Source organism: Anomaloglossus baeobatrachus, chromosome 7, assembly GCF_048569485.1.
Source record: "Anomaloglossus baeobatrachus isolate aAnoBae1 chromosome 7, aAnoBae1.hap1, whole genome shotgun sequence".
NCBI classification, from domain to species: Eukaryota; Metazoa; Chordata; class Amphibia; order Anura; family Aromobatidae; genus Anomaloglossus; species Anomaloglossus baeobatrachus.
This window is the reverse complement of record NC_134359.1, coordinates 109845027-109869784: the sequence shown is the minus strand read 5'-3', so window position 1 is coordinate 109869784 and position 24758 is coordinate 109845027. Positions and strand designations below refer to the sequence as shown.

The window sequence follows — 24758 nt, the reverse complement described above, 5'->3', positions numbered from 1 at the left end:
ACCCTACCATCAGGCGGACAGAAGTGGACAAACCACAGAACGAGGACTCACAGTTGTTCCATATCACGGGGACCCACTTACCAGAGACATGTGCTGGGGAAGAAGGTACCAGAGAACCAGACTGGCACTGGGAAGAAGGGGACCTGGAGGCGAAACCAGTCTGTCTCGGGCAACCAGTTAACATCTACCAGCAGTGAGTAAACCAGTTGCACTGAACACCTGTGTGGACTACTTTCTTCCGACGCCCACTGCACCATACACCTGCTGGGGCAAAACACTACTTGCGGAGGGTCTACCATTCTAGCTGCCAATATCACCAGCCCCAGTAGAGACATTCTGCAGCGGCGGCTCCCTGCACTTAGCTGCAACACCGCAAGTGATATCACATGTGAACATTATCTTATTCTCCACTGTAAATATCCCCATTACAAAAAGGGCCCAGGGCACGGAACCGGGTAACGGCCACGACCGTGACTTCCCCAAAACCTGTACTGCCCGGAACCGAGTACCCCATATCCCTGGGTGCACCATGATAAACACTGGAATCAGCAAACGGAGAGGAATCCTAACAGTGTGTGCATTACACATTCTCAGGATTCATTATGATACTGAAGATTTTACCAGGGGTGGACAACTTTACTCAAGCATTAGGATGCACAATTTCTGCAGTAAATAACAATCTGCTAGCTGAGAATGATGAAACATAGACGCATGTCTGACTGTAAATGAATGCTGAGCTCAACGAATATTTATTTCATACTTGCATTTCTGTTGAATGTCAACAAGAAACAGTTTTCTTTGTAATACATTATCTTTATTAAAGCAAAATAAATAGATTCTTCCAGTTGCTCAGGTATACCTCTTCCCAGAAAATGCTCCATGCGTTGCACAGCATGCACCTTTAATTTGATCCCTTTTTATTTTGTATATGTTTCCCTGCCAGAGGGTCCAGTCGCATAACAAATCAATGTGCTTTTTTTTTTTTAAGTCCCCTCTAGCAATGAAAGAGTTAAATAAACCTCTCTGCTTTGGAATGACAAAGAAAAATCAGAACAAAAAAAAAAGTTCAGTATAAACCTTCAAGTAGCAAATATAGAAAAATAAGGTCCTTTTATACTCAAAAACAGAAAAAAAGCTAAAGAAACGAAAACCATCCAGAAATGTTCCCTTTTAAAATATTTGGCTCAAATTTGTAGTCCGTGTTCTAATAAGTGTTAGTATTAACAATAGTAAGATCATGCGTATAAAGAAACAGTTTTAGGCTTAAGTTCCATGCGTGTCGACACCTTTGTTCCCGTTAACCATTTGTGTACTGGATCTGGCCCCATCAGAAAATCCATCTATAGTCGCTACAAGTAAATCTGTTAAAGTCCATGTGCACAAAGTGCTCAAATGATGCGATTGGAGTTAATAGCAGCCAAAAGAACCAAGTTTAGAAAGTGATGTTTTTTTTCATTATAAATTGCAAGTTTTGTAAAAAATAAAACAAACGAAAAAAACAACAAACAGAATAAAACTGATGGAAATAGTTTTTTCTCGTTGCCTGCTTAACAGTATTGCGGCAAGGAGAATAAAATCTGGCAGTAGTTAGACATTCTCTTGTCAACAGGATAATAGTATCCTACACTAGCTTGGTCCAGTCTTGGAGAGCTTCACTTTGGTAAGTATCCCCATGGTCAGTGCTTTGGCTTCACAATCTCCAGTATTACACATTTGTGCCCTCATCATCTATAAACCTGATGATGTCCCCTTGTGATTCTCCAGAAGAACTACGGACCAGTTCCAGAGCTGGTGAAGATGGTTCTCTATAGTCACTTGACATCAATCCCAAGAGGTCAGCGTCTTGAGGGCTACAGAATGATCTGCTGGATGTGAAACTAGGGCTGGACTTCTGCACTTCATTTTGTTTGCTGGATGATTGATGAGAAGCCATCACTGGGGATGAATTACTATGCATTACCTGGCTCACATGGTTCATTTGTGTCTGGGGGAAATGGCTATGGCAAGGGGACAGTGTTTGGTTCACAGTCATAGGGCCACAACTCTTGTGCTGTCTGTGGTGAGAACATGAATGTCTGAGGAATGAATCCAGAGAAAGGGCAGGGTGGACATTTTTCCTGCATGAATTCTCTGGCTGGGCAGCCTTTGTAGGCTGATTTAAGGCCTCCATCCAAGCTGTGTTAGGTTGTGCTACATCTGCCCGTGTCTGACCAGGACAGGATGTTCCAACAAGGCTAGGAATGGTAATTTGGGACTGCTGTCCACTGCAAAACCCACTGCTGTTGCTGTAGGTGTTATTCAGGGTTGGGGTAAGGAGGCCGGCAGAGGGAGATTGCATGTAGCTCTGGTTTAGGAGAACAGGCCTCATAAGCTGAAGCATTTCATTTAGGTCCTTACTTAGCTGCGTAACTTGTTGAGAAAGGACGGTCATCTACAAAAATGACATACAACAACATGTTAGGAGTATATACAGCAATTTATCAAGAACAGAAATATCTATAATCTCTACATTTCCTTAAAGTGGTTATTTCTATATTAGGAATATATGGTATATCCAAAGAACAAGCTATATATGCCTAAGGCTATGTGCCCACGCTGCGGAAAATGCACGGATTTTGCCGCGGATTTCTCGCGGAAAAGCCACGGATTTCCCGAAAATCTGCAGCAGCGGCACTTCCCAGCCATTTCTATGGCTTTTTGGAAATGCTGTGCCCATGCTGCGGATTTTTCCGCGGCGGATTTGGTGCGGATTTTGATGCGGAAAAATCTGCAACATGTCAATTATTGTTGCGGATTTTGATCCGGATTTTGGCTTCAGAATTGGGAAGAAAAAAAAAAATCCGCACCAAAATCCGCAGCAAATCCGCACCTTTGAAAAGGTGCGGATTTTGCGGGAAAGCCGTGGATTTTCATGCAGAAAAATCCGCAGCAACATTCTACCGTGGACACATAGCCTAAAGGCTGCTTTACACCAGACAATCTATCGTGCGATAGATCGTCGGGGTCACGGTTTTTGTGACGCACATCTGGCATCGCTGGCGATGCCGGCCTGTGTGACACCTACTAGCGACGCAGTATCGCTCACAAATCTTGAGTCGTGTACTGCTCGCTAGGTTCCATAATATCGTTTAATTTAGTTGTTCATCGTTTCCGGGGTAGCACACGTCGCTCCGTGTGACACCCCGGGAACGATGAACAGCAGCTCACCTGCGTCACGCGGCCGCCGCCGGCTATGTGAAGGAAGGAGGTGGGCGGGATGTTTACGTCCCGCTCATCTCCGCCCCTCCGCTTCCATTGGCCGGCGGCCGTGTGACGTCGCTGTGACGCCGAACGTCCCTCCCACTCCAGGAAGTGGACGTTCGCCGCCCACAGCGAGGTCGCACGAGAGGTAAGTATGTGTGACGGGGGTTACTGACTTTGTGCTACACAGGCAGCGATTTGCCCGTGACGCAAAAAGGACGGGGGCGGGTACGATCGATTGTGAAATCGCACAATCGGTCGTACCATGTAAAGCAGCCTTAAGAGTGTCCATTATAGAACGCAAGACTAGGGCCCTTGTCTATGAGGAGAATGTGATATGTGGTGATCCCTTTTCTACAGTTCGTGCACAATGTACTCTCCATATACTTTAGTGTACACCATAAATGTCTATATGGGTTCTGAACAGAGGGCGATACCTACAATGGTAACACCAAGAGGCTTAACTTGAAGCTCGTGGGCCACAATGCAAAACCTCCACCAGGTCCCTCACCTATCACCGCACTTTAATAGTATATCTTTTCTCATATGAGCCACAAGAACCCTTGGAGCCCCTTAAGCAAATTAGTGATAAAGTTCTTATTTTCAAATTTACATTATATAATATAAGAAAAAAAAAATCAGAAATTTCATGACTGAAACCTCTTTACCTATAGCTTTTTCTTTTTAAATATCCCTTTAACCTCGATAAAAGCTTCTTTGTTGAGACTTGGTTTCACTTATCAGTCTACCCATTAAAATATTTTCTTAGAATTGCATTTTCATTTCTTAAATTGAATCTGCCACCAGATTTTTCTGCTCCATCTTAGAGAAGCATGATATAGGAGGAGAGACCCTGATTCCAGTGATATGTCACTTATTGGGCTGCTTGTTGCAGTTTTGATATGATCTTTGTTTTAGCTGCTTCAGTTCTACCAGTTCTTCGAATGTTGAGCTCTGTATAACCTCGCCCTCACCACTGATTGTCAGCTTTCTATGTACACTCTGCATAGCCATAAAGCTGCCAATCAGTGGTGGGGCTGGGTTATACAGAGAAAATGAATATGTAGGACTACATGGCAGCAGGTTTATTATTATTATTATTATTATTATTATTTATTATTATAGCGCCATTTATTCCATGGCGCTTTACAAGTGAAAGAGGGTATACGTACAACAATCATTAACAGTACAAGACAGACTGGTATAGGAGGAGAGAGGACCCTGCCCGCGAGGGCTCACAGTCTATCCTTTTGTGATATTCTTCTGATGATAAAACGATGATTTTATCAAAACTACAGTGCGCTGCCCAGTAAGTGACACAGTGCTGGAGTCTGGGTTTCTGCCCCTACATCATGCTGCTCTCTTATTAAAAGCCAAAAACCTTGTAAAGGTATTCCCTATAAAATTGGTAGGTAATATATTTCATTATTGATAAATGCACATTAAAACATTGAGGAAGATTATTCTCTTTGCGGAGACCTGACAAGCTAGTCTGGCTGCCAGTGAGGGGACTTAAAGCTGCAATGCTCCTCTCGGAAATATTCAAATTGTCTCTCCAGGGAGGAAGGAGATAAACTCTAGCACCACCTATTGGAAATAGCAATCCTAAAATGCTACTTCCAATAGGTGGTGCTAGAATTTGTCTCCTTCCTCCCTGGAGAGACAATTTGAATATTTCCCAGAGGGGCATTGCAGCTATAAATCCCCTCACTGGCAGCCAGACTGGTTTGTCAGGTCTCCGCAAAGAGAATAGTCTTCCCCGTGGTCCCCACTATAGCTTCTCATAAGCCAGATAAGTTCCCATACTTTGCACTGACGAGTGGCAATCACCCCGAAACACCATGTCTGCAAATTGGGGTTCTGATCTGGTATAAATCCTAAGTGATATGAAAAGGCTTGTTAAAAGGCCACTTTTGACTTGTAGGATTGCTACTTCCAATAGGTAGCGCTAGAGTTTGTCTCCTTCCTCCCTGGAGAGACAATTTGAATATTAAAACATTCTAAGTCTAATACTATTAAAACATTTTTATCGTTGTTAAAAGGGGTTGTAAATTTGAATTTACTACTTATTTTTAAGGAAAGGGAAGTACGGTACTCCACCAATTTTTAGATGCACGGATAGTGTCCTTACGTTTCAAAATATATTCAAAAAGGAATCAGATTCTCAAGGTAATGTAGTTTATTCACTCAGTAAACTGTGTATAGATGAATGACATTTCAGCTTCACCAACCTTCATCAGATATACATATGAAGCAGTGGCGGACATAACGCCGGGGCCCAGAGGTGAAGGGGGCCCATGCAGGGCAGTTAGTAATGAGGGCAATCTGGCCAGTTATTTGGAGCCCGAGGCTCCTGGGGGCCCATAACCAAACTGCCCTCATCTATGATAAGCAGTTCACCGGGCAGGGAGTGATCCTGACATGAAGTTCAGAAGAGCGGAGTTCAGCATATTACACGGCAATGAGAAGCTATGTGTGAAATGCGTTTCTCCAGGTGATGAATGGCTCCAAATCGCCACATATTATGTAGAATTCCGCTTTTCTTAACTACATGGGTATATTTGATGAAGGTTGGTGAGACCGAAACGTCATTTATTTCGGCTTCACATTTTACTGATTGAATAAATTACATAGCCTTGAGTGCCGAACTCCTTTTTGAATATTTTTCTACTTTCTTTGTTTATCATCTTTTTGAAAACTCAGTCACATATAAAGGTCCATCGTGAATGGAGCAAATGGCAAAACACCTTTTAATTTTTCAAAAAAGCTGATTAGCAAGGTACAACATTGTCAGTACTGGCGTATCATACAAGACAGATTGCATATACTTCAGAGAATATTAAAGTGATCTCACCTCCTGATTTAATTTCACAATGCTTTTCCTGGTCTCCACATTTTCCGCTTTAAAAAAAATGAAAAGTTAAATTTAGCCAACGAATTACAACATGATAGTGAATCTCAGGGATGTATCACTAAAGAGCAAACTTTGCTGTATGTGTAGCAACATAGACCATGAAATCTTTATCCGGATTCTTACAAAATAATCTCTATTGTTGCTGTGGGTGCGAATTCAACCTTCCAAAACTATGTGCTCATATAATGTCAGGGATCATTCATAGAATAGTGCGGAGCCATATGACAGAGCCAATAGATTTGTATTGTATGTTACAGCATCTCTTTATCTCTGTGGTATCATTCTATATTATGCAATCTTCCACCAGATGGCGTATTATAAAGGTATCCTCAAGAAAATCTCCATAATGCAGCATTGTATAGAAGCTAGAACTGGGCGGACTCGCAAAAAATCTGGATCCGGTCCGGAATCCAGTACCTATATAAGTCTGTCTATGGGGACCAAAATTCGGAGATTAAAAATGTTGATAGAAGGGATAGGGGGGTAGGAGTGTGCGTGGTGTATTCATCGAAGATCCATCATGGCGGCAAGCTGCTTCCAGATCATGCATTCCCTTCCGGAGCCTACAATTATCCCTTATTGAATATTCACTGCTTTCCCCACCCACCGATGCGTGTAATTGGTTGCAGTCAGATGCACCCCCACCCTGAGTGTCAGCTCCCACCCTGAGTGTCTGGCTGTGAGTTCCAGAGAATAAATGAGCTACGATGAGCAATAGATGACTGCAGGCAGACGCCGTCACACAGGCTGGGGGCGTATCTGACTGCAACCAATCACAAAGGCCAGGCCAACTGGTGGGCGGGGAAAGCAGTGCATATGAAATAAGTGATAATGAGCGGCCCAGGGAGGCTGCAGGAGCAGCGTACAGCCGGGCCAGAGTCCTAGCAAGTATGAAGCATTCGCTTCATTCTTATTTTCTTTATTTTTTTTAATTTCTCGAGTGCCGGATCAAACACCCGGAATCCCGGGCCCAGAACCTGGACAACTTTGAAACCGTGCGGATCCGACTCCAAAAGTTTGGACACGCCTCATTCAAATAGTTTTCTTTATTTTCAGGACTCTGAAGGCATCAAAACTATGAATTAAAGCATGTGGAATGAAATACTTAAAAAACTGTGAAACAACTGAAAATATGTCTTATATTCTAGGTTCTTCAAAGTAGCCACCTTTTGCTTTGATTACTGCTTTGCACACTCTTGGCATTCTCTTGATGAGCTTCAAGAGGTAGTCACTGGAAATGGTTTTCCAACAGTCTTGAAGGAGTTCCCAGAGATGCTTAGCACTTGTTGGCCCTTTTGCCTTCACTCTGCGGTCCAGCTCACCCCAAACCATCTCGATTGGGTTCAGGTTTGCTGACTGTGGAGACCAGGTCATCTGGCGTAGCACCCCATCACTCTCCTTCTTAGTCAAATAGCCCTTACACAGCCTGGAGGTGTGTTTGGGGTCATTATCCTGTTGAAAAATAAATGATGGTCCAACTAAACGCAAACCAGATGGAATAGCATACCGCTGCAAGATGCTGTGCTAGGCATAATGGTTCTGTATGCCTTCAATTTTGAATAAATCACCAACAGTGTCACCAGAAAAGCCCCCCAAACCATTACACCTCCTCCATGCTTCACGGTAGGAACCAGCCATGTAGAGTCCATCCGTTCACCTTTTCTACAAAGACACGGTGGTTGGATCCAAAGATCTCAAATTTGGACTCATCAGACCGAAGCACAGATTTCCACTGGTCTAATGTCCATTCCTTGTGTTCTTAAGCCCAAACAAGTCTCTTCTGCTTGTTGCCTGTCCTTAGCATTGGTTTCCTAACAGCTATTTTACCATGAAGGCCTGCTGCACAAAGTCTCCTCTTAACAGTTGTTCTAGAGATGAGAAGGTGTGTCCAAACTTTTGGTCTGTACTGTAGCTCGGGTGTTCCAGCTCTCCACAGGTAGAGCTATGGCCCCAGGTAGGATAACGAGGATGGTAGTCTATAGCGCTGGAGCGCAGGGGCGACGGCGCTGGTAATAAAAGGGACGACACAGGGTCTGCAGTTCAAGTTCTTTACTCACTATCAGATTAACGTCCCTCGAGTGGCGGTGTTCACCAAGATGGGCTCCAGTCAATCCCGGATAATTGGGAAGCCAGTGCTGGTGTTGTGGATGGTGAACCCTTCCACCTTGCGAGTTTGTAATGGGTCCCCGTGGCTTATAGCTACACATGGTCCCCACTCTGTAGTTTTTAGGTACCGTCCCATCTAGCAGGCAGCATGAGTCCTTTGGTGGGCTGCCCTATAGTCACGACTCCTGGCTCTATATGCTGCTTGCCCCAGGCGCTGTTGTGAGCCAGAAAGCTTGAAATCCTCTGCCTGGCAGAATTATTAAAAGAACTTGAAGTTCCCCTTAATCTAGGGCTCTACACCCCTACACCCCGTTAGGGCTGGTCCTGGGGGAACTGACTCTGTATCCCCTCAGCGACCGTGTTCTCCCTTGTCCCACCAGATCCACCGGTATTGCTGTTTTTCTGTTTGGAACTGCACTCCACCAGCCTGTGTCTGTCTCAGGCTGGCTCCTGACCCTCACTGACTGTCTTGACTTCTCTCCCTCCCTGGACATCACCCTCCATTTCCCAGGTCCCTAGACTAGTAGGTGCAAAGGCCCTTACCATTAGGTGGCCATCCATGTGACCCGACCCTAGCCTGTTCCCCAGTTAGAAAAAGGGCAATGATGTATATATGAATTGAGTGGTGTGGAACCAGCACTGACCTCCTCCGAACCCGGGATGGAAACCTCACCTTAAGTCAGGTGCAGTATCCTTTGGTGCCTGAAGCCTCAGGGGCGCCACACTACCCCACACCATAATCCTAAGAGTAGGACTGGTGTGGCTTTCCTTTTAGAAGGCCTCTTCATGGCACTGTCTATGTGGTCTTACCAGATTCAAAGAATGTCATGTAATGATCCATTCAGTGCTACAGGTGAAACTAGACGTCACATACCAAGTCTAAAGCATTATACAATGTCTACACAAACTACCGGAAGGTGTTTGCACAATTTTGGGCTAAGAGCTGAATATCAATTTAATGCATGCCACTGCTCTTAAAAGCTCTCATGATTTTCTGTATGCACTCTATTTTTGGTGTGATCTATCCCTGTAAGGTTCTGTTGTAAAATCAATAAATACTGACCTCCTCCGAACCCGGGATGGAAACCTCACCTTAAGTCAGGTGCAGTATCCTTTGGTGCCTGAAGCCTCAGGGGCGCCACACTACCCCACACCATAATCCTAAGAGTAGGACTGGTGTGGCTTTCCTTTTAGAAGGCCTCTTCATGGCACTGTCTATGTGGTCTTACCAGATTCAAAGAATGTCGTGTAATGATCCATTCAGTGCTACAGGTGAAACTAGACGTCACATACCAAGTCTAAAGCATTATACAATGTCTACACAAACTACCGGAAGGTGTTTGCACAATTTTGGGCTAAGAGCTGAATATCAATTTAATGCATGCCACTGCTCTTAAAAGCTCTCATGATTTTCTGTATGCACTCTATTTTTGGTGTGATCTATCCCTGTAAGGTTCTGTTGTAAAATCAATAAATACTCAGTTATCTAAAAAAAAAAAAGCTATCATTATGAAGTGCAAGATGGTAATGGAGGTGGCTGGAATGGAGGTCTATCTTCTTTAGCGATGAGTCAAATGCAATGATAGCTGGAAATTTTAATGGAGACCACATGGGCAACACCATGAAAAGGCCTTCATGAGCGAAAGTGAAAATATCTATGGAGCATGTTGTATGAGCTACTGTGAGCAGCCTGTGTGGCTTAAATAGGCTATCATGATTTGCAGCGCCTTGGGAATTATCTCCCACCAAGCACATTTGAGACGTCATTTGATCGACAATTGCAAAAGTAGCTGCCAGCAATGGATCTTGATGATTTCTGTCTCTGAGTGCATTCAGCATGGCAGAACATTCCTCAGACAGCCATTAATAAAGTTACTAATAGCAGCTAAGGTGTGTAAGTGTGGGGATTTCTGTGTGTGAAGCTCATGCTTAATATTTTTTAAGTAAAAATGTAAACCTTTTGTTTCTTTTTTTAATCTTTCCATATCAATAACATGTATATGCATCCTGTGATTTCCATAATTTCAAAAATGTTCCTTCTTGTTGCTGCAATTTTAATGTTGAGGCGTGTAGTTTGCTATTTCTGGTGGATTGTTAAAGACATCTATGGAAAGTGCTTTACGTTTAGCTGTTAGAGAGCAAGAGGTCCACATACCGTTGTTACATGGGCCTCTCAGCTGTTGATATTTACCCATGGATTGATGTTGCATTTGTAGCGCACCTGAATAGCGAATAACTACCAACACCCTGAGCCCGGGGCCTTCCCTACTTGTGGAGGGACTAACATCAGGCTGCTTAACTCCATCTGTCCCGGTATTCCTTACAGCAGCGGCGGTACTGCCATTACCGGAACCCACAGATGGCGTCACAAACTTCTCCCCTGTAAATGTCCCCTTTATACGGATGAAAGTGTCCACCAAGCCAGACCCCTTGAGCCACAACGATCCCGGATCCGAGCAGCCCGACCAACACCGGGGCGGTACACATTACTAAATGTACTTTCTTAGATAAGTAATAACCTCAGGTTTATAAGATATTGACTAAAAATGAGCATTAGCCGTTACACTTGTGCTTTTTATCGTACCTGAGTTAGAACATCTTGGTAAGTTTTCCTGGCTTAGCTGTTTGGTATTGAAGTCAAACGTCTGAGTTGTGGGAGAGCTGCAGTCAGTCTCAATGCCATCCACAAACCTGTGTAGAGAAGGCATTTATTACACTTTATTTTACTTGAATTAAAGGGTTAAACCTATTATAGAAAGTGATGATGGTCACTGGGATTCTGCTATGATAGGAGTCACAGTGCTGAATTAGCCCGATGGCTGCTTGAACACATCATATTATATGGCTACAAGTAGAAACTGTAAAAGGGTGCGGCATTACACCAGCATTAGGCCACGTGCACACGTTGAGTTTTTGGTGAGTTTTTCACCTCAGTATTTATAAGCTAAAATCAGGAGCGGAACAATCATAGGAAAAGTATCATAGAAACACGGCACCACTTCTGTATTTTTTGCCCACTCCTGAGTTTTGCCTATAAATACTCACCAAATACTCAACGTGTGTACATGGCCTATGGGTCCTTTCAGATATAGGTCACCTAAAAAAGTTCACACATCAAAATATTCTATCATAGCATTATGCCATTGATTTCTGTGAAGTGAATACCCCTTCAGTAGCAAATATAAACTATTTCAACTGTGTAATATTTAATGTTTCATTAAGTTCTTACCATTTTGAAATCCCTACTTGCCTTCCATAATTCGAAAACTCATGTGGCTGTCTTGCTTAAATCCAGCAGCTACTTATACTAATTTAATACTTTTCTTAACTTATTAATATCTAATAACTATATGCAATCAAAGCAGTCCTTAAAAGGGTTGTTAAGTACTGAATGAACCCTTAAAGGGAATCTGTAATCACTTTTTTGCCCTATAAGCTGCGGCCAACACCAGTGGGCTCTTGTATACAGCATTTTAACATGCTGTATATAAGAGCCCAGGCCGCTGTGTAAAACATAAAAAACACTTTATAATACTCACCTAAACTGTCGCTGCGGTGGATGTAGCTCAAATGGGCGGTTTCGGCGCCTCCTCTTTCGGCCATCTTCGTCCTCCATCTTGTGAAGCCGTGGTGCATGACTTGTCCGACGTCATACACACTTGCCGGTCCCGTGCATGTGCACTACAATACTTTGATCTGCCCTGCTCAGGGCACATCAAAATGCGCCTGCTCAGGACCTGAATGTCGGTGAGTATGTATGACGTCGGAATGCGTCATGCACCCCAGCTTCAGAAGAAGGAGGACAAAGATGGCCGAAAGAGGAGGCGCCGGCACCGGAGGACGAAGACGCCCATTTGACCCCCATCCACCACAGTGAGTGGTTTAGGTGAGTATTATAAAATGTTTTTTATGTTCTACACAGCGGCCTGGGCTCTTATATACAGCATGTTAGAATACTGTATATTAGAGCCCAGTGGTGGTGGCCACAGCTTATATGGCAAAAAAGTGGTGACAGGTTCCCTTTAATAATGGGCGCATAGAAGCGAATAATGAGAAAAGACAAATGATACCCACCTCCTGGGCCTCCTCTGTACTTATTGCTGCATATCTAACAGTCAACGAGGGAATTATGTGTGCGCTGCAGCCAATCAGAGGCTGCTGATCGGCTGCAGTGTTCACATGTTTTCAAGTGGAAGAAACACCTTTAACCAGCCATGACAATTAACTTCTCTTGAACTACAAACTCCATAAAATGCCTGTATATTTGATAAAAGAAACTTTCTATAGTGTCACAGGACTCCAGAAAATATGGTTTGGGAAAATGGGGATATTTGTGTCATGCATGTTACTAGCAGGATTTACCTGGTAACCTGGTAAACCCCCAAAAGATGTAACAACACACAGGGAACACAGGGGTCACAATACAATGGAGGTCCCTGCCGCTACGGAGAGGGGTGAGGCGACACCTCCTGAACTCATCTCAAGCTGATTCCTGAGCTCTCCAGCATCCCTATACAAGATCTTGCAACCTGTTGCCGAGCCGATACCTTAAGTCCTCAGCTAGCCCTGCACTCACCCTGGCTAGTGAGTAGGCTGACAAGATCACCAGTCTCACCACTACAATACAGAAACACAAGGGTAGGAAAACAGAAAGGGGAAATAAACATAAAAAGAAAAAACACTCCAGGCGGCTTCAGTGCAGCAAACATCACAACTGTACACAAAACAAACTCCTTTCAGAGCAGGCACCTTCAAAAATAGACCACATAGAAATGAGTGATTTAGTTTCTATCACAGACATCATGTGATTAGATCTCATGACTTAAATAGTGAAGGGGAGTGATCTCAAAGAGCCGCACCTGAGATTGGAAGCTACAGCTAGTATCCAGGCAGGAAAGGGTGCTTAACCCTTACAGCACCACAAGCAAGGAGATGTTATCAAATAACAGTAGTGAATCTGACAGCGACAAGGCGCTGTGATCTCTGAAAACAGATTCACCCAGGGTCTCCCCCGAGCGAGATACACTCATGACAATTAGCCAGCTTACCTCCACCAGGATGCACAGGGCAACCCCGGTACACCAGATAATAATCAAAGTAATAAAGATTTGCTCCATCAATAAAGTAGTAAGAAAATCTTCAGCTTTTATTAGGGGCCGTATAAAAAGTCCATAGCAGACAAATATGAAATAATGCTGATGCGTTTCGAATAATGCCCTAATGTTCTTAGTTGTGGCTCAACTCATTTGAAACTCATTATTGAAAAGCGTCAGCAGTCATTTTATATTTGTCTGCTATGGATTATTATTAATACATGCTCAAAATAGAGGCTGAATATTTCCTTACTACATTGCTGGAGCACATTTTTTCTTTGGGTGGAAATATAGTATTATAATAGTATAATATTATTATAGTGTAGTGTAATAATACAACCCAATATAACTACATAATGACAAATATTCCATGTACAGGTTCTGGTTTATGTCATGCTCTGGCGCAATCCTGCAAACTATATTATGCCTTACTGTATTCATAAAGCTAAGGCTGGTTTCACACTACGTCTTTTTAACATCCGTTGAAAACGTTATTTTAGCGGAAGTACGGATCCAGTGCAAATGCGTTTTCATTTCAATGCATTTGCAATGGACTCGCGTCCACCTGCGTTCACCTGCGTTTGCGTGCGTTATAGTGCGGATCCGGTGACTTGCAGTTTTTTAACATGTTTCAAAAACGCTACTTGTAGCGTTTTTGAGCTGCGTCAAAATACTGCAAGTCACCGGATCCGCACTATAACGCACGCGAACGCAGGTGAACACTGGCGTGCTGATAGACAGGATCCTGCTTTTGTACTGAGCATGCCCAGAAAGTACTGAGCATGCCCAGAACCAGTCTCGCGTGATCTGTCTCTCTCTCTACTCCCTCCCTCACCCTCTCTATCTCTATCTCTGTCTTTCCCCCTTCCTCCCCTTCCTCTCTCTCCCACCTGAGAGCTGCGGACACTCGTAACCAAGGTAAATATCGCGTAACCACTTCTCTTAGTTACCCGATGTTTACGTTGGTTACGTGTGCAGGCAGCCCGGCTCCTAGCAGCTGCAGACACTCGTAACCAAGATAAATATCGGGTATCCAAGGCCGATGTTTACCTTGGTTACCAGCGTCTGCAGCTGTCAGAAGCCGGCTCCCAGTCTAGTTCCCCTCACTCCCGATCACATGACTCCAATGCCCGCCCCTAAACATCCAGTGCAGGATCCTGCAAAATAACAGATGCGTTTGCATACGTTATTTGCTGTAAAAGCAGGATCCGTACTTCCGCTAAAATAACGTTTTCAACGGATGTTAAAAAGACGTAGTGTGAAACCAGCCTAAGCTCCTTATAATGGTGCAGACACCCCTACTGGTTAAAATCTGTCAAACCTCTTTTGTTCCATTGTTAGAAAAAGGTTAATGTGTATATTAATGCTACAGTAACTCATTCATATCATTCTGCCACAAAAGAAAAGGTGTCTGACATTATTTGTAGAACATAAACAGGAAACTTCTAAATGGAGAAGAAAGCTTTTCCTGGAAAATGACTGCTATTGAAATAATCCCCTGAAGGAGGTTCTAGAGCCGTGGAGAATTGCATGCGGTATTATGCCTTGAAAATAGAATTTAGAGTTGTGCATCTAGTAGATGCTCTATAACATTGTTCCCCAATCTGTGTCTCCCCAGCTGTTGGAAAACTACAACTTCTAGAATGCCCTATTAACTACAGATGCGAAACAGACAATGTATTAAAAGAGAACCCGTCAAGTCCAAGAATGCTATTAACCTGCAGATATGGGTCTAATCTGCAGGTTAATAGTGTTTTAAAGCTACCCAGCCACTGCACTGAAAGCAGGAGGAAATTAAGTTTATTCTTCGCGGTTTGTCTTTGGCTTTCCGTCATAGATGTGCGGCTTGTGCGGTTTCAGTCACCTATCAGTATATCAGTGAGCGTCGGCTGTAACATCATCCTGATACTGAATGACAGCTCGCTCAGCAGTGTGGCAGTACAGAGCCGGCTGTCAGTCAGCCAAGCAGTGACTGAAACTGTGCCAGCCGCCCCTTTATAACTGAAAGCCAGAAACTGGCCGCAAATAATACACTTCATTTCCTACAGGAAGCTGAGCCTTCAGTGTGGCGGCAAAGCAACTTTGAAACGCTATTATCTATTATATACAGTATATATATATTTAAAAACATATCTACAGATGAGGCACACATCTGGAGGCTAATAGCATTGTTGGATGTGACAGGTTCCCTTTTAATAATGTTGCCTCTTGGTCAAGCACCATCATGTCACTGCAGTCACTGCATATATAAATACTGAGTAACTGAGTACAATAATGCTGTGGATGTAGTTCCATGATATGTTGCCTCCTTGCTAAATATTATACTAGCCAAAAATTACATTCAGAATCATAAGCCTTTTCCATAATGCATTTGCATTTGTACTGTTACTTCTAGTATTGGCAAAAAATCAAAAACACTTTACCAAATTGGATTCTTTGAGTCTTGGGAATATATCTGTATATAACATTAATTCAAGTCAAAACGTATTAGGTAGATTAAGTCTTTGCTGCCGGTCACTAAATGTTTCCAGTACATTCAGATGTGGTTTCTGCAAATTGGGGTGTAGATAGTATTGTGTAAGTGAATGTTCCCCAACTCCAATCATTAAGAGCCACCAACTAGAGATGAGAGAACCTGAAAAGAGCAGTTCGTATCAAACACGGACTTTACAAAAAAAAATCAGTTTGGATGCTTTATGTATGCCAACCACTCGAGCATCACTGTGCTTGGGTACACTCGGTGCTCGGTCAAGTGAAAGACACTTGTAGTGTTTGAACAGCTCTCGCTGAAGGTAACAACAGCGAGATTGGATATAGTGTGCAACAAACAAAAAAAAATGGAAAAAGCCTAGTGATCTGTTTATGGCTGGCTGCATGTGGGCGGACATTCCAACTTCCCAATCAGTGACTTCCATTGTGGTTCAGGTCAAGTCCGGGTCCCAAAATGACCTTTATTTAAAGTCTAGCTGATCCTGCTGAACCAAATTTCAACGGGTCAGCTCATCTCTACCACCAACAGATCATGATTCTTTATAAGGGGCTTTACACGCAACAACGTATCTAACGATATGTCGTCGGGATCAAGGAATTCGTGACGCACATCTGACGTAGTTAGCGACGTCATTGTGTGTAACAGCTCTGAGCGACTGTTAACGATCAAAAATACTCACCTTATCTTTGATCATTGACACGTCGTTCATTTTCAAAATCTCGTTGCTCGTTCAGGACGCAGGTTGTTGGTCGTTCCTGAGGCAGCACACATTGCTACATGTGACACCCTGGGAACGGCGAACAACAGCTTACCTGCATCCTCCGGCAACGAGGTGGGTATGTCGATAATGCGGCTGGTCTCCGCCCCTCCGCTTCTATTGGACGCCTGCCGTGTGACGTCGCTGTGACGCCGCACGAACCGGCCACAGCGACGTCGCAGGGAAGGCAAGTCCGTGTGACGGGGCCTAGCGATATTGTGCGTGACGCACAACTGACGGGGGCGGGTGCTTTCACGAGCGGCATCGCTAGCGATGTTGCTGCATGTAAAGCCCCCTTAAGTGTTGCCCAGGCTATAATTCCACCACTTGTGCAATATTAGGGATATTCTGAACACTTGATTAGTTGGTGGCTCTTGAGGAGTTGGGAAACACAGGTGTAACTTAAATTACAAAGAGCAAAATTTCTTCCTCCTTATGCATGCAGTTTCTTAAAGGTATGTTGACAAGTGGCATTTTTGCAGCCTTTTTTTCAGTGCAATTTTTAGTGCGGCAAAAAACACTGCGTTTTACAATACCAGCAAAGTAAATGAGATTTATGAAATCTCAATCACATTCTGTGATTTTTCTCTTATGATTTTTAAGCTGCTGGGTGTTTTTTGAAATCTGAAGCATGTTAATTCTTAGTGTTTTTGTATCATTTTTGACCCATTTAAATGAATAAAAAATACAGTAAAAATGCATAAAAGTGTAAAAAACATTTGGATTGCACGCCACATTTTTCATGCCAACACTCCAGTTTTTGGTGTTAAACAATTGGCAATAAAATGGCTGAGTGTGAACACACCCTTAATCTTTTCCATTCACGAAAAACAGAAAAGGGATTACTGTTGACAAATAAATATCTCATGGTGCAGTATACTAACCCACCGAGAACAAAGAATTTTAGGCTTGTTTAAAAATCACATCACCCGATGAGCAGGCATTTTACTCATACATCAGATGATTCCCAGCCTTAGACACGCCAGTAATTAGAAACGAGCGGTTAGTAACGGGTCCTAATTTTCCTTTATACATGAGAAAACTCTTGAAATGTTTGGGAAACTGTTTTCAGAAAATCTAAATCTCATTAAACGATTTATTATTTAAATCAAGATTAACTTTTTTTTTCTTGCCAAAATCTGTATTTTAAAATCCTGAAAAAATAGTAATTTTGGGTTGTCTTTTGATATTTTTTGGCATGTAACTACGTTGACATGCATTTAGAAAAAATATATTTAATTACATAATGGTGTAGCACATATGGAAATTGTTTAAAATTAATTACGGGATGCATTCCCTTTAAAGAGGACCAACGACCAGGATTTTCCTATATAAACTAAAGCCAGTGCTGTACTGGCGCTATCATGCTACTTCTATACATACCTTTAGTTGGGTTTTGCTAGTTATTTCCGCCCCTGTCTGCCTGTCTGTCCTTCCTCCCCCTGTCTCTGTTTTTATAGGAGGAGGAAGGACACGAGGAGGAAGGTTAGGCAGCAGACAGGTGCGGGAATGACTAGCAAAACCCGGCCCACCTCTTAGATATTCCGTTGCACCTCTCATCAAATCACAGTGCATTGCACAAACTTTACTTGCCTGTATTTCGGAAACTATAGATCCGATCTCACAACTAAAGGTATGTATAGAATCAGGATGATAGCGCCACTATAGCACTGGCTTTAGTTTATATATGAAAATCCTGGTGGTTGGCCCTCTTTAAACAAAGAATAATATAACTGAAAGCTCAGTTCTGTCAATCGTTCCGTATAAATATAGAACCCCTATGTGCATACATGGCACTAATTCAGCACAGCAGTAATTCGAGCATAGATAACAGGTCAATAATATGTATATTATTTATGTGTCAGGGATGTACGGTTACATTAATGTATTCTTAGATTGATGACATTTTTATTTTTGTATCCTCTGACCCATATGCACCACCAATTATAGCAATATGAAGGCAAACTCCGCATATGTCTAAATGGGTCATTGAAAGGATCATCATGGAAATTTATTACAGAACTATTATATGCTCTTTATTTTAGCGGTACATTTAGTTTATTGTTCTACTACAGAATTGTAAAAAAAAAATATTCTGTAGATATAGACAGATTTCAGTGTATTTTATTGCTGAGGGTTGGGAAATAACATAAAAGTAATAATGATTTGCAGCGGTAAAAGTTTGATGTTCTGTAAAAGTACTTATCAAGGCCATCGCTACCGATGTTGTGTACAAAATCGAGTAAGTTACAATAAGGTCCGGAAAACAACAAAAGAAGATGGATGACGGACACATTGCAGGCCACACAGCACAATGTAGGAAACATTATGATTTATTACCAAACAGAACAAAATAACAGGAATGGGCGACACACATTAAAAATATCTAAAAAAAATTGTCAAATGACTAAACAAGAGCCTAACACGGTACAAAGATATATTTTACTTGTAAACAAGAGCCCAAAGATCACAAAGTAAATATAGACAAAATGGAATAGTACTATAGAAAAATAGTGTTTATTGTCTATTTTCTACATAGCGTTATTCCAGTGTCTCCATTGTGGTTTTAATATTTGATCTGCAGTATAAGTATGACAAAGTGTCCATCCAATATATTATACACTGTGTGGTGGTATCATGGGTAGAGATCCTGGTCTCTTTTTATGTCATTTGATGATTTTGCAATGCTTTTAATGGTTCTATGCAAGGTAATACGGCTCAACCCATTCAAATGTATTGGACTGAGCACAATACATTACTTTGTTGAGCTAGCACAATTGGCCAGACTTTTCCTAATTATGACCGCATACTATAAATAAAGACCGACCCATTGCGAAAATTCCAGAATAGTGCGTGATTACATGGCTAGGCCAGCAGAGGGCAGCAAAAAGGAACAAGCTGATGCTGCAAACAGGAAAAATCAAGCAAGCCATGAACTTGTGGGTTAAGTCCACATTTGTCAGATTTTCTCTAAATTATAAAGGACATCTACACAGATTTGAATATGATTTGTGATTTTAATATGGATTTGTTGTGTTTTTTGCCTGTGGAAGATGCAAAAAGGTTAAAAAAAAGTAATTGGTTTTAAAATCTGCATCAATTGAATTTTGCTTCATATCCACAGCAAAATCTGCAGCAATAAATTACTTGTGGATTTGATTTAAAACTTTTTCTTCCCCATTGAAGGCAATATTGAAAATCTAACAAATCTTTGAATAATCCACAACAAATTTGACATGATGTGGATTTTAAATTGGTGTGGATTTTAGATTGGGAATCTGTCAGTAAGATCATCACAACCTCTCATCTCCTCCACATCCCCTTCCAAACTGATTACCTTGCCTGGAGCCTGATGTCACACAAACAATGGGTTATTGCTCATGCCAAAGAGGCTGGAGCTGGCCGGCGAAACCACCTCCAGAGGTCGAGGCTCAGGAAGTGCCCTATCTACGCCCAGAATGTTTAATAATCATTTGCATATAATTTAAAATGCTGATTTCTCGGGAATACAGCAATTGATAGAAGATATAAGAGTGCCAATGCATTTAGCTGTCAAAGATCTGCATGTATAGAAGATGGGCTTGCCCTGTACCGGTTATGTCATGTACTCTATGTGTTAGTCTAAGTACCGATTGCATATGTTAATATGTTGTGCCACCTTGTGGTTGGGCTGAGATAGCGGCACAATGGAAGAGATAGGGTTAGAGTGGATGTGACAGATGCGGGAAAGAGGTTGGTTTGCAGGTCTCGAGAGGAGCCAGTTCAAGTGTGAGAAGACGTGTCCTCAGTGCTATTGTGACACCCTGGCCTATCAGGTCGTCACAGGGTCTTGTGCAATCTGCCCTTCTGTACAATATCCTCCTCCTCCTTGGTTACGGGTCTCTGACCTTTGGTGTTGCCAAGAACAAGCTAATCAAAATCCTAGGAACACTCTGCACCACACCCACCATACACACCAGTGGCTGACTTGAAGGGAATAGGGTCACCCACTTGGGGGGTTAATTAAGTAGAGGTCAGGAGTGTTCGGAGCAGGACAGTCTAGTGTTGGAGGTGAAAGTGAGAGGAGGTCGTGAGCTGGGCTCCTTGAGACTACTAGGTGGCAGACGTTGGTCTGGGCCTGGTAGGAGCTGGACCCCAGTCGCAGGGGATCGTGACAAGGGGCACGGACTGTCGAGGAGTATAGCCGGCGGCCTTGTGCCATCACCGGGCAGGGGCCAGGGCACGACAGGGTACATGGACCCTAGGTCAGGAAGGAGCTTCAGGCGTCCTGGCAATTTACCTGATGAGGACGGAGCCTTCAACATCCGTTCTCCACCCGCTCCAAAATCGGGGTACTAGAGCAACGAGGGGGATAGGACTTTCCCAATATATAGTCCAGGAAATGCCAAGCGTGAACCCTGAGAGCAAGCTCATCCAGTTAGCCACACTGGTGAGCGGGACCCGATAGTTCTATGCTAAAGGGACCAGAAGTAAGGTGCCATGGAAAAGGCCACAGGCTAACAAGCAACACCAATGGGCACGGAATCCAGGCGTGCTCCCTCCCTGCTGTAGCGATATCAAGAACTTTGGTTTACCACGGTTGTCAGTGTCAGCGTTATTGGACTGAGTGAGTACTTAAGTCATCCCTGACTGTCCCAAAAGCACCTCCCTGTCTCCTACACAGAGTCCCGGGGCATCCCCCCTACCCGTGGAGTGGTTAAACATCTGGCTGCCCACACCATCGCCACCGAGTACTCCCCATTGCAGCGGTGGTACACCATCTTACCACGCACCACAGGTGGCATCATGAACTGTCCATACAATCCCCTGTAAATATCCCCCCTTTATTCCGAGTGGCCGCATGACCACGACCCCGGGTCTGGAGATCTTCTCGAGCCACCGCGAATCCGGATCCGAGCAACAGCGGCAGGCTGCTGATGTGGGGGCGGCACACTATAATGTGTCAGGAAACCCTTAGGTGTGCTTAAAAAGTCCGAAGACTACGGCTCACCTTGGCGGGCTTAAAGAGTTGTCCGGCTAGAGAGCTGCTGGGGCCCAGAATTGGACAAGGTGAGCGGATTGAGGGGGAAAGGAGACACAGAACCCGGAGCTTGAGGACGACATCCAAGATAGCAGAGGGGGACTAGTTGAGAGGGAGTACCCCACACTGCGAGGAAGGAAGCAAAGGGAGGTCATGTATGTCATAACAGTGTCAAGGATAAACTTTATGGTTGGCTAAGTGAGCACCGGTGTCGTGTGTGTTACTGTCTACGATGAAAATCACCAGCAGGGTGACTTACGTAAATGTCGTGACCTAGAACCAAGGTCCCATCCACAGACAGTGGCTCCTTAGCAATGCAGCGCGGCACCCGAGCAGCCTGGAGCCGACATCTTACTTCACATGTCCAGTAAGATTTTATCTTACTGACAGAGTCCCTTTAATAAAAATCTATCCCTTTGCCTTGTACTAGACTCTGCTCCAGAATTGACCTGCCTAATTGTAAAATCTGAAGTACTTCTGCCCCTGTGAATGTTTAAGTAAAAGCCATCAATATTATGATCCTAGAAAGCCCCTTTAATTTGGAGACATGGTCAAGTCACAGACAGAATCTCCAGCAGTCTTGGATGCAAGTGATGCATTTTCTTATTTCTGTCATGGTGGATGCCAATTTACAAGCTATATTTCCAGTCCGTACATGACGGGGGCATTGGTCCTATGTAGCCGGCCCTCCCTGTGATCGCGGCTCGCAGTCTCTCTACCCTGGAATTGCTCTGCTGTTACCCACAGAAGGATTTTCTGGATGGTAGTTATGGTAACCATGTACAATGAGTTCAGGCTTACTCTGCCGCTTGAGTAATTAGAGTTTATGTTTTTGCATTGAGTAATTAGACATCGGCAGAATATTGTATATTTCGGAATCAGGCTGAAGAGCTTTGTATAATTAGTGTTGAAGATCTGACTCCTTAAAATGACATCCCCACGTGAAAGAAACACTTAACCCCAACATTACAATGAGCTTCTAATAAAGAGACTAACGAGGTCTTTATTATTACTGATCAATGTAATCAAACCACAGGCAAATAAAAAGGCAAGATGGTTAGGGCGCCTGAACTGGAGGGGGATGGTAAACAGATTTCTGCCAGCTCCTAGATCTATGATTGCAACAATTAATTGGGTATCTTCATTCAGACGTCCGATTTTTCCACTACAAGAATAATTCTGATCAGACTTTGATACAAGCATGGTCCATTTATCTCGTATGTGGAGAAACAACTAAAAAATTCTCCACCTTCTCTATTCTGGCGGTCCATAAAAAAACAGATTTTTTTTACAGACTTATAGACTTGCATTGCCAAACCCTCAAAATCAGACTTGTCTCCAAAGTTGTCCGCCGACCCTTGGTCATGAACAAGTGAATGGCCCCATAGAGTATCACAGGTACAAGTGCTACCTGTGAAAACGAAAACCATGAGCCCTTACCACCAGCAGATAGATCTGCCCCACTCAAGTGATGCACGAAGGTGCGTGGTTTGGTGTAGTTAAATTGATATACTTGTATTATGTACATTGGAAAATTGTATAAACAGTTCATCTTGCAATATGTAGCCCTTTTTTATAAACCTGAAATGCCCATTTAAAGCACTACTCCAGTGTTTTTTAATTGCACTGTTGGAGTGATGCTTTAAATCTAAGTCCCCTTCCCCCTATCTTATATTTATCCTCCAACATTCCTTCCGGTCTTTGTTGATTTGTGACCTGCCAGCAGCTCCAGTGTTTCATTGAGTGCGCCGGAGGTCACAACTCAATACAACTCTATGAGAGCCTTGTTCTGGCTCTCATAGACTTGTAATGAGACCTTCTGATGTAACTTTTGACTTCCAGTCAGAAGTTACAGTCACGAGATAGCACCACTGGACTGGAGCGACACAGAAAAAGCAGGATTTGGACTTAAAAGGGTTGTCTGGTCTAAAATGATAAGTCTGCAGTCTCCTCAAGAAGACAGGTGAAATGCGCGTTGTCCCTGTGTCTAATTGGACCCCTTGCTTATTTTTAAATGTAATGATATGATATTTTATTATAATATTTAATAAATTTAATTTTATCAGTTTTTTTAGCACTTTTTTTCTTTCTTCATTGAAAAGTGGATATATTTAATTATATGGTGCTGTCCCCCATTGATGAAAACATGCTTGGTATATAAAGACTCATGATTCAATTAATGCATACAGATGTAATACAGTTTATATGAAAATCAATTGGAAGGGTATTATTTAGAGGGGTTGTGTGGCCCAAAAATATGTATACAAAATTAGATTTAAAGAGTAAGTTTATTACTTGGCAGTGAAATTCTAAATTTGCCAGGTGCCTGAATAATCAGGTAGTAGTAGAAGCTTTTCCCATGCAGTGCATCTTCTTTAATGTCCGGGTGCAATAGTGAAGATTCATAGAAGACAAAAAAAAACCTAATCAGCAAACTGCTTACACCGAAACATATTGTGTTGTAGAGGGTATTAAGAAGAATAGGGGTGTTTTTGGTACTTAAAGGCGTTTTCCAGTTAAATTATATTAATGAACTATTCTTAAATTGAGTCTGCCACCCCCCAAAACCATGAAACCATTTATACATTCATACAGGGGAAGTAGCCCCTCAAACAATTATACTTGTAGCACAGATTTTACTAATGCTGTTTTACATAAAAACCATTATATTGGATATGTAAGTGATGGGTCCTTGGTGTGGCCAATTGCTCAGTGCCCCATTCTGCATACTTAATTATAATCCTCTGTGCATCTCCTGTTGATAAGGAGCCCACCGCTGCGGCGGTCGCCCCAGGGACACCACTCCACCTCCAGGGACGCCACAGGGTCTTCTCTTTTGGATCTTCTGGTAACAGGTATGTCAGGTTATTTACATCTGAGTCATGACGCCATTCTCGGTTGCGGTCAGGGTTATGGGTGACCACCACTGCAGTTTTTAACGAGCGTCTGGGGCTGATGGAATCTGCAGTCGGATGGTGTGGCCTCCCGAGAGGGAGGCTGGCCCCAAGGGCTCGGGTGTGTGTGTAGAACAACAGGTTCCAGAATAACTCAGTCTCAGTCCAAAGTGTCTTTCAACTTGTTTTCTCACTTTCAGATGGTTTTGTGAGGTAACCCGGGCAATGCTGAGATAAACCAGG

General features: G+C 43.0%; 1 protein-coding gene across 1 annotated transcript in view; it reads right to left on the bottom strand.

The window, feature by feature from the left end:
• Positions 1 to 792: 792 nt before the first annotated feature.
• LOC142245158 (voltage-gated delayed rectifier potassium channel KCNH8-like) overlaps positions 793 to 24758 on the bottom strand; it is a 771887-nt gene continuing 747921 nt past the window's right edge. The window contains exons 13-15 of the mRNA XM_075317583.1: positions 10845 to 10951; positions 6095 to 6141; positions 793 to 2431 (exon numbers count right to left, since the gene is read on the bottom strand). Of these exons, the coding sequence (XP_075173698.1) occupies positions 1706 to 2431; positions 6095 to 6141; positions 10845 to 10951 (880 nt within the window). The 3' untranslated portion in view covers positions 793 to 1705. The remainder of the gene's footprint in view (positions 2432 to 6094; positions 6142 to 10844; positions 10952 to 24758) is intronic.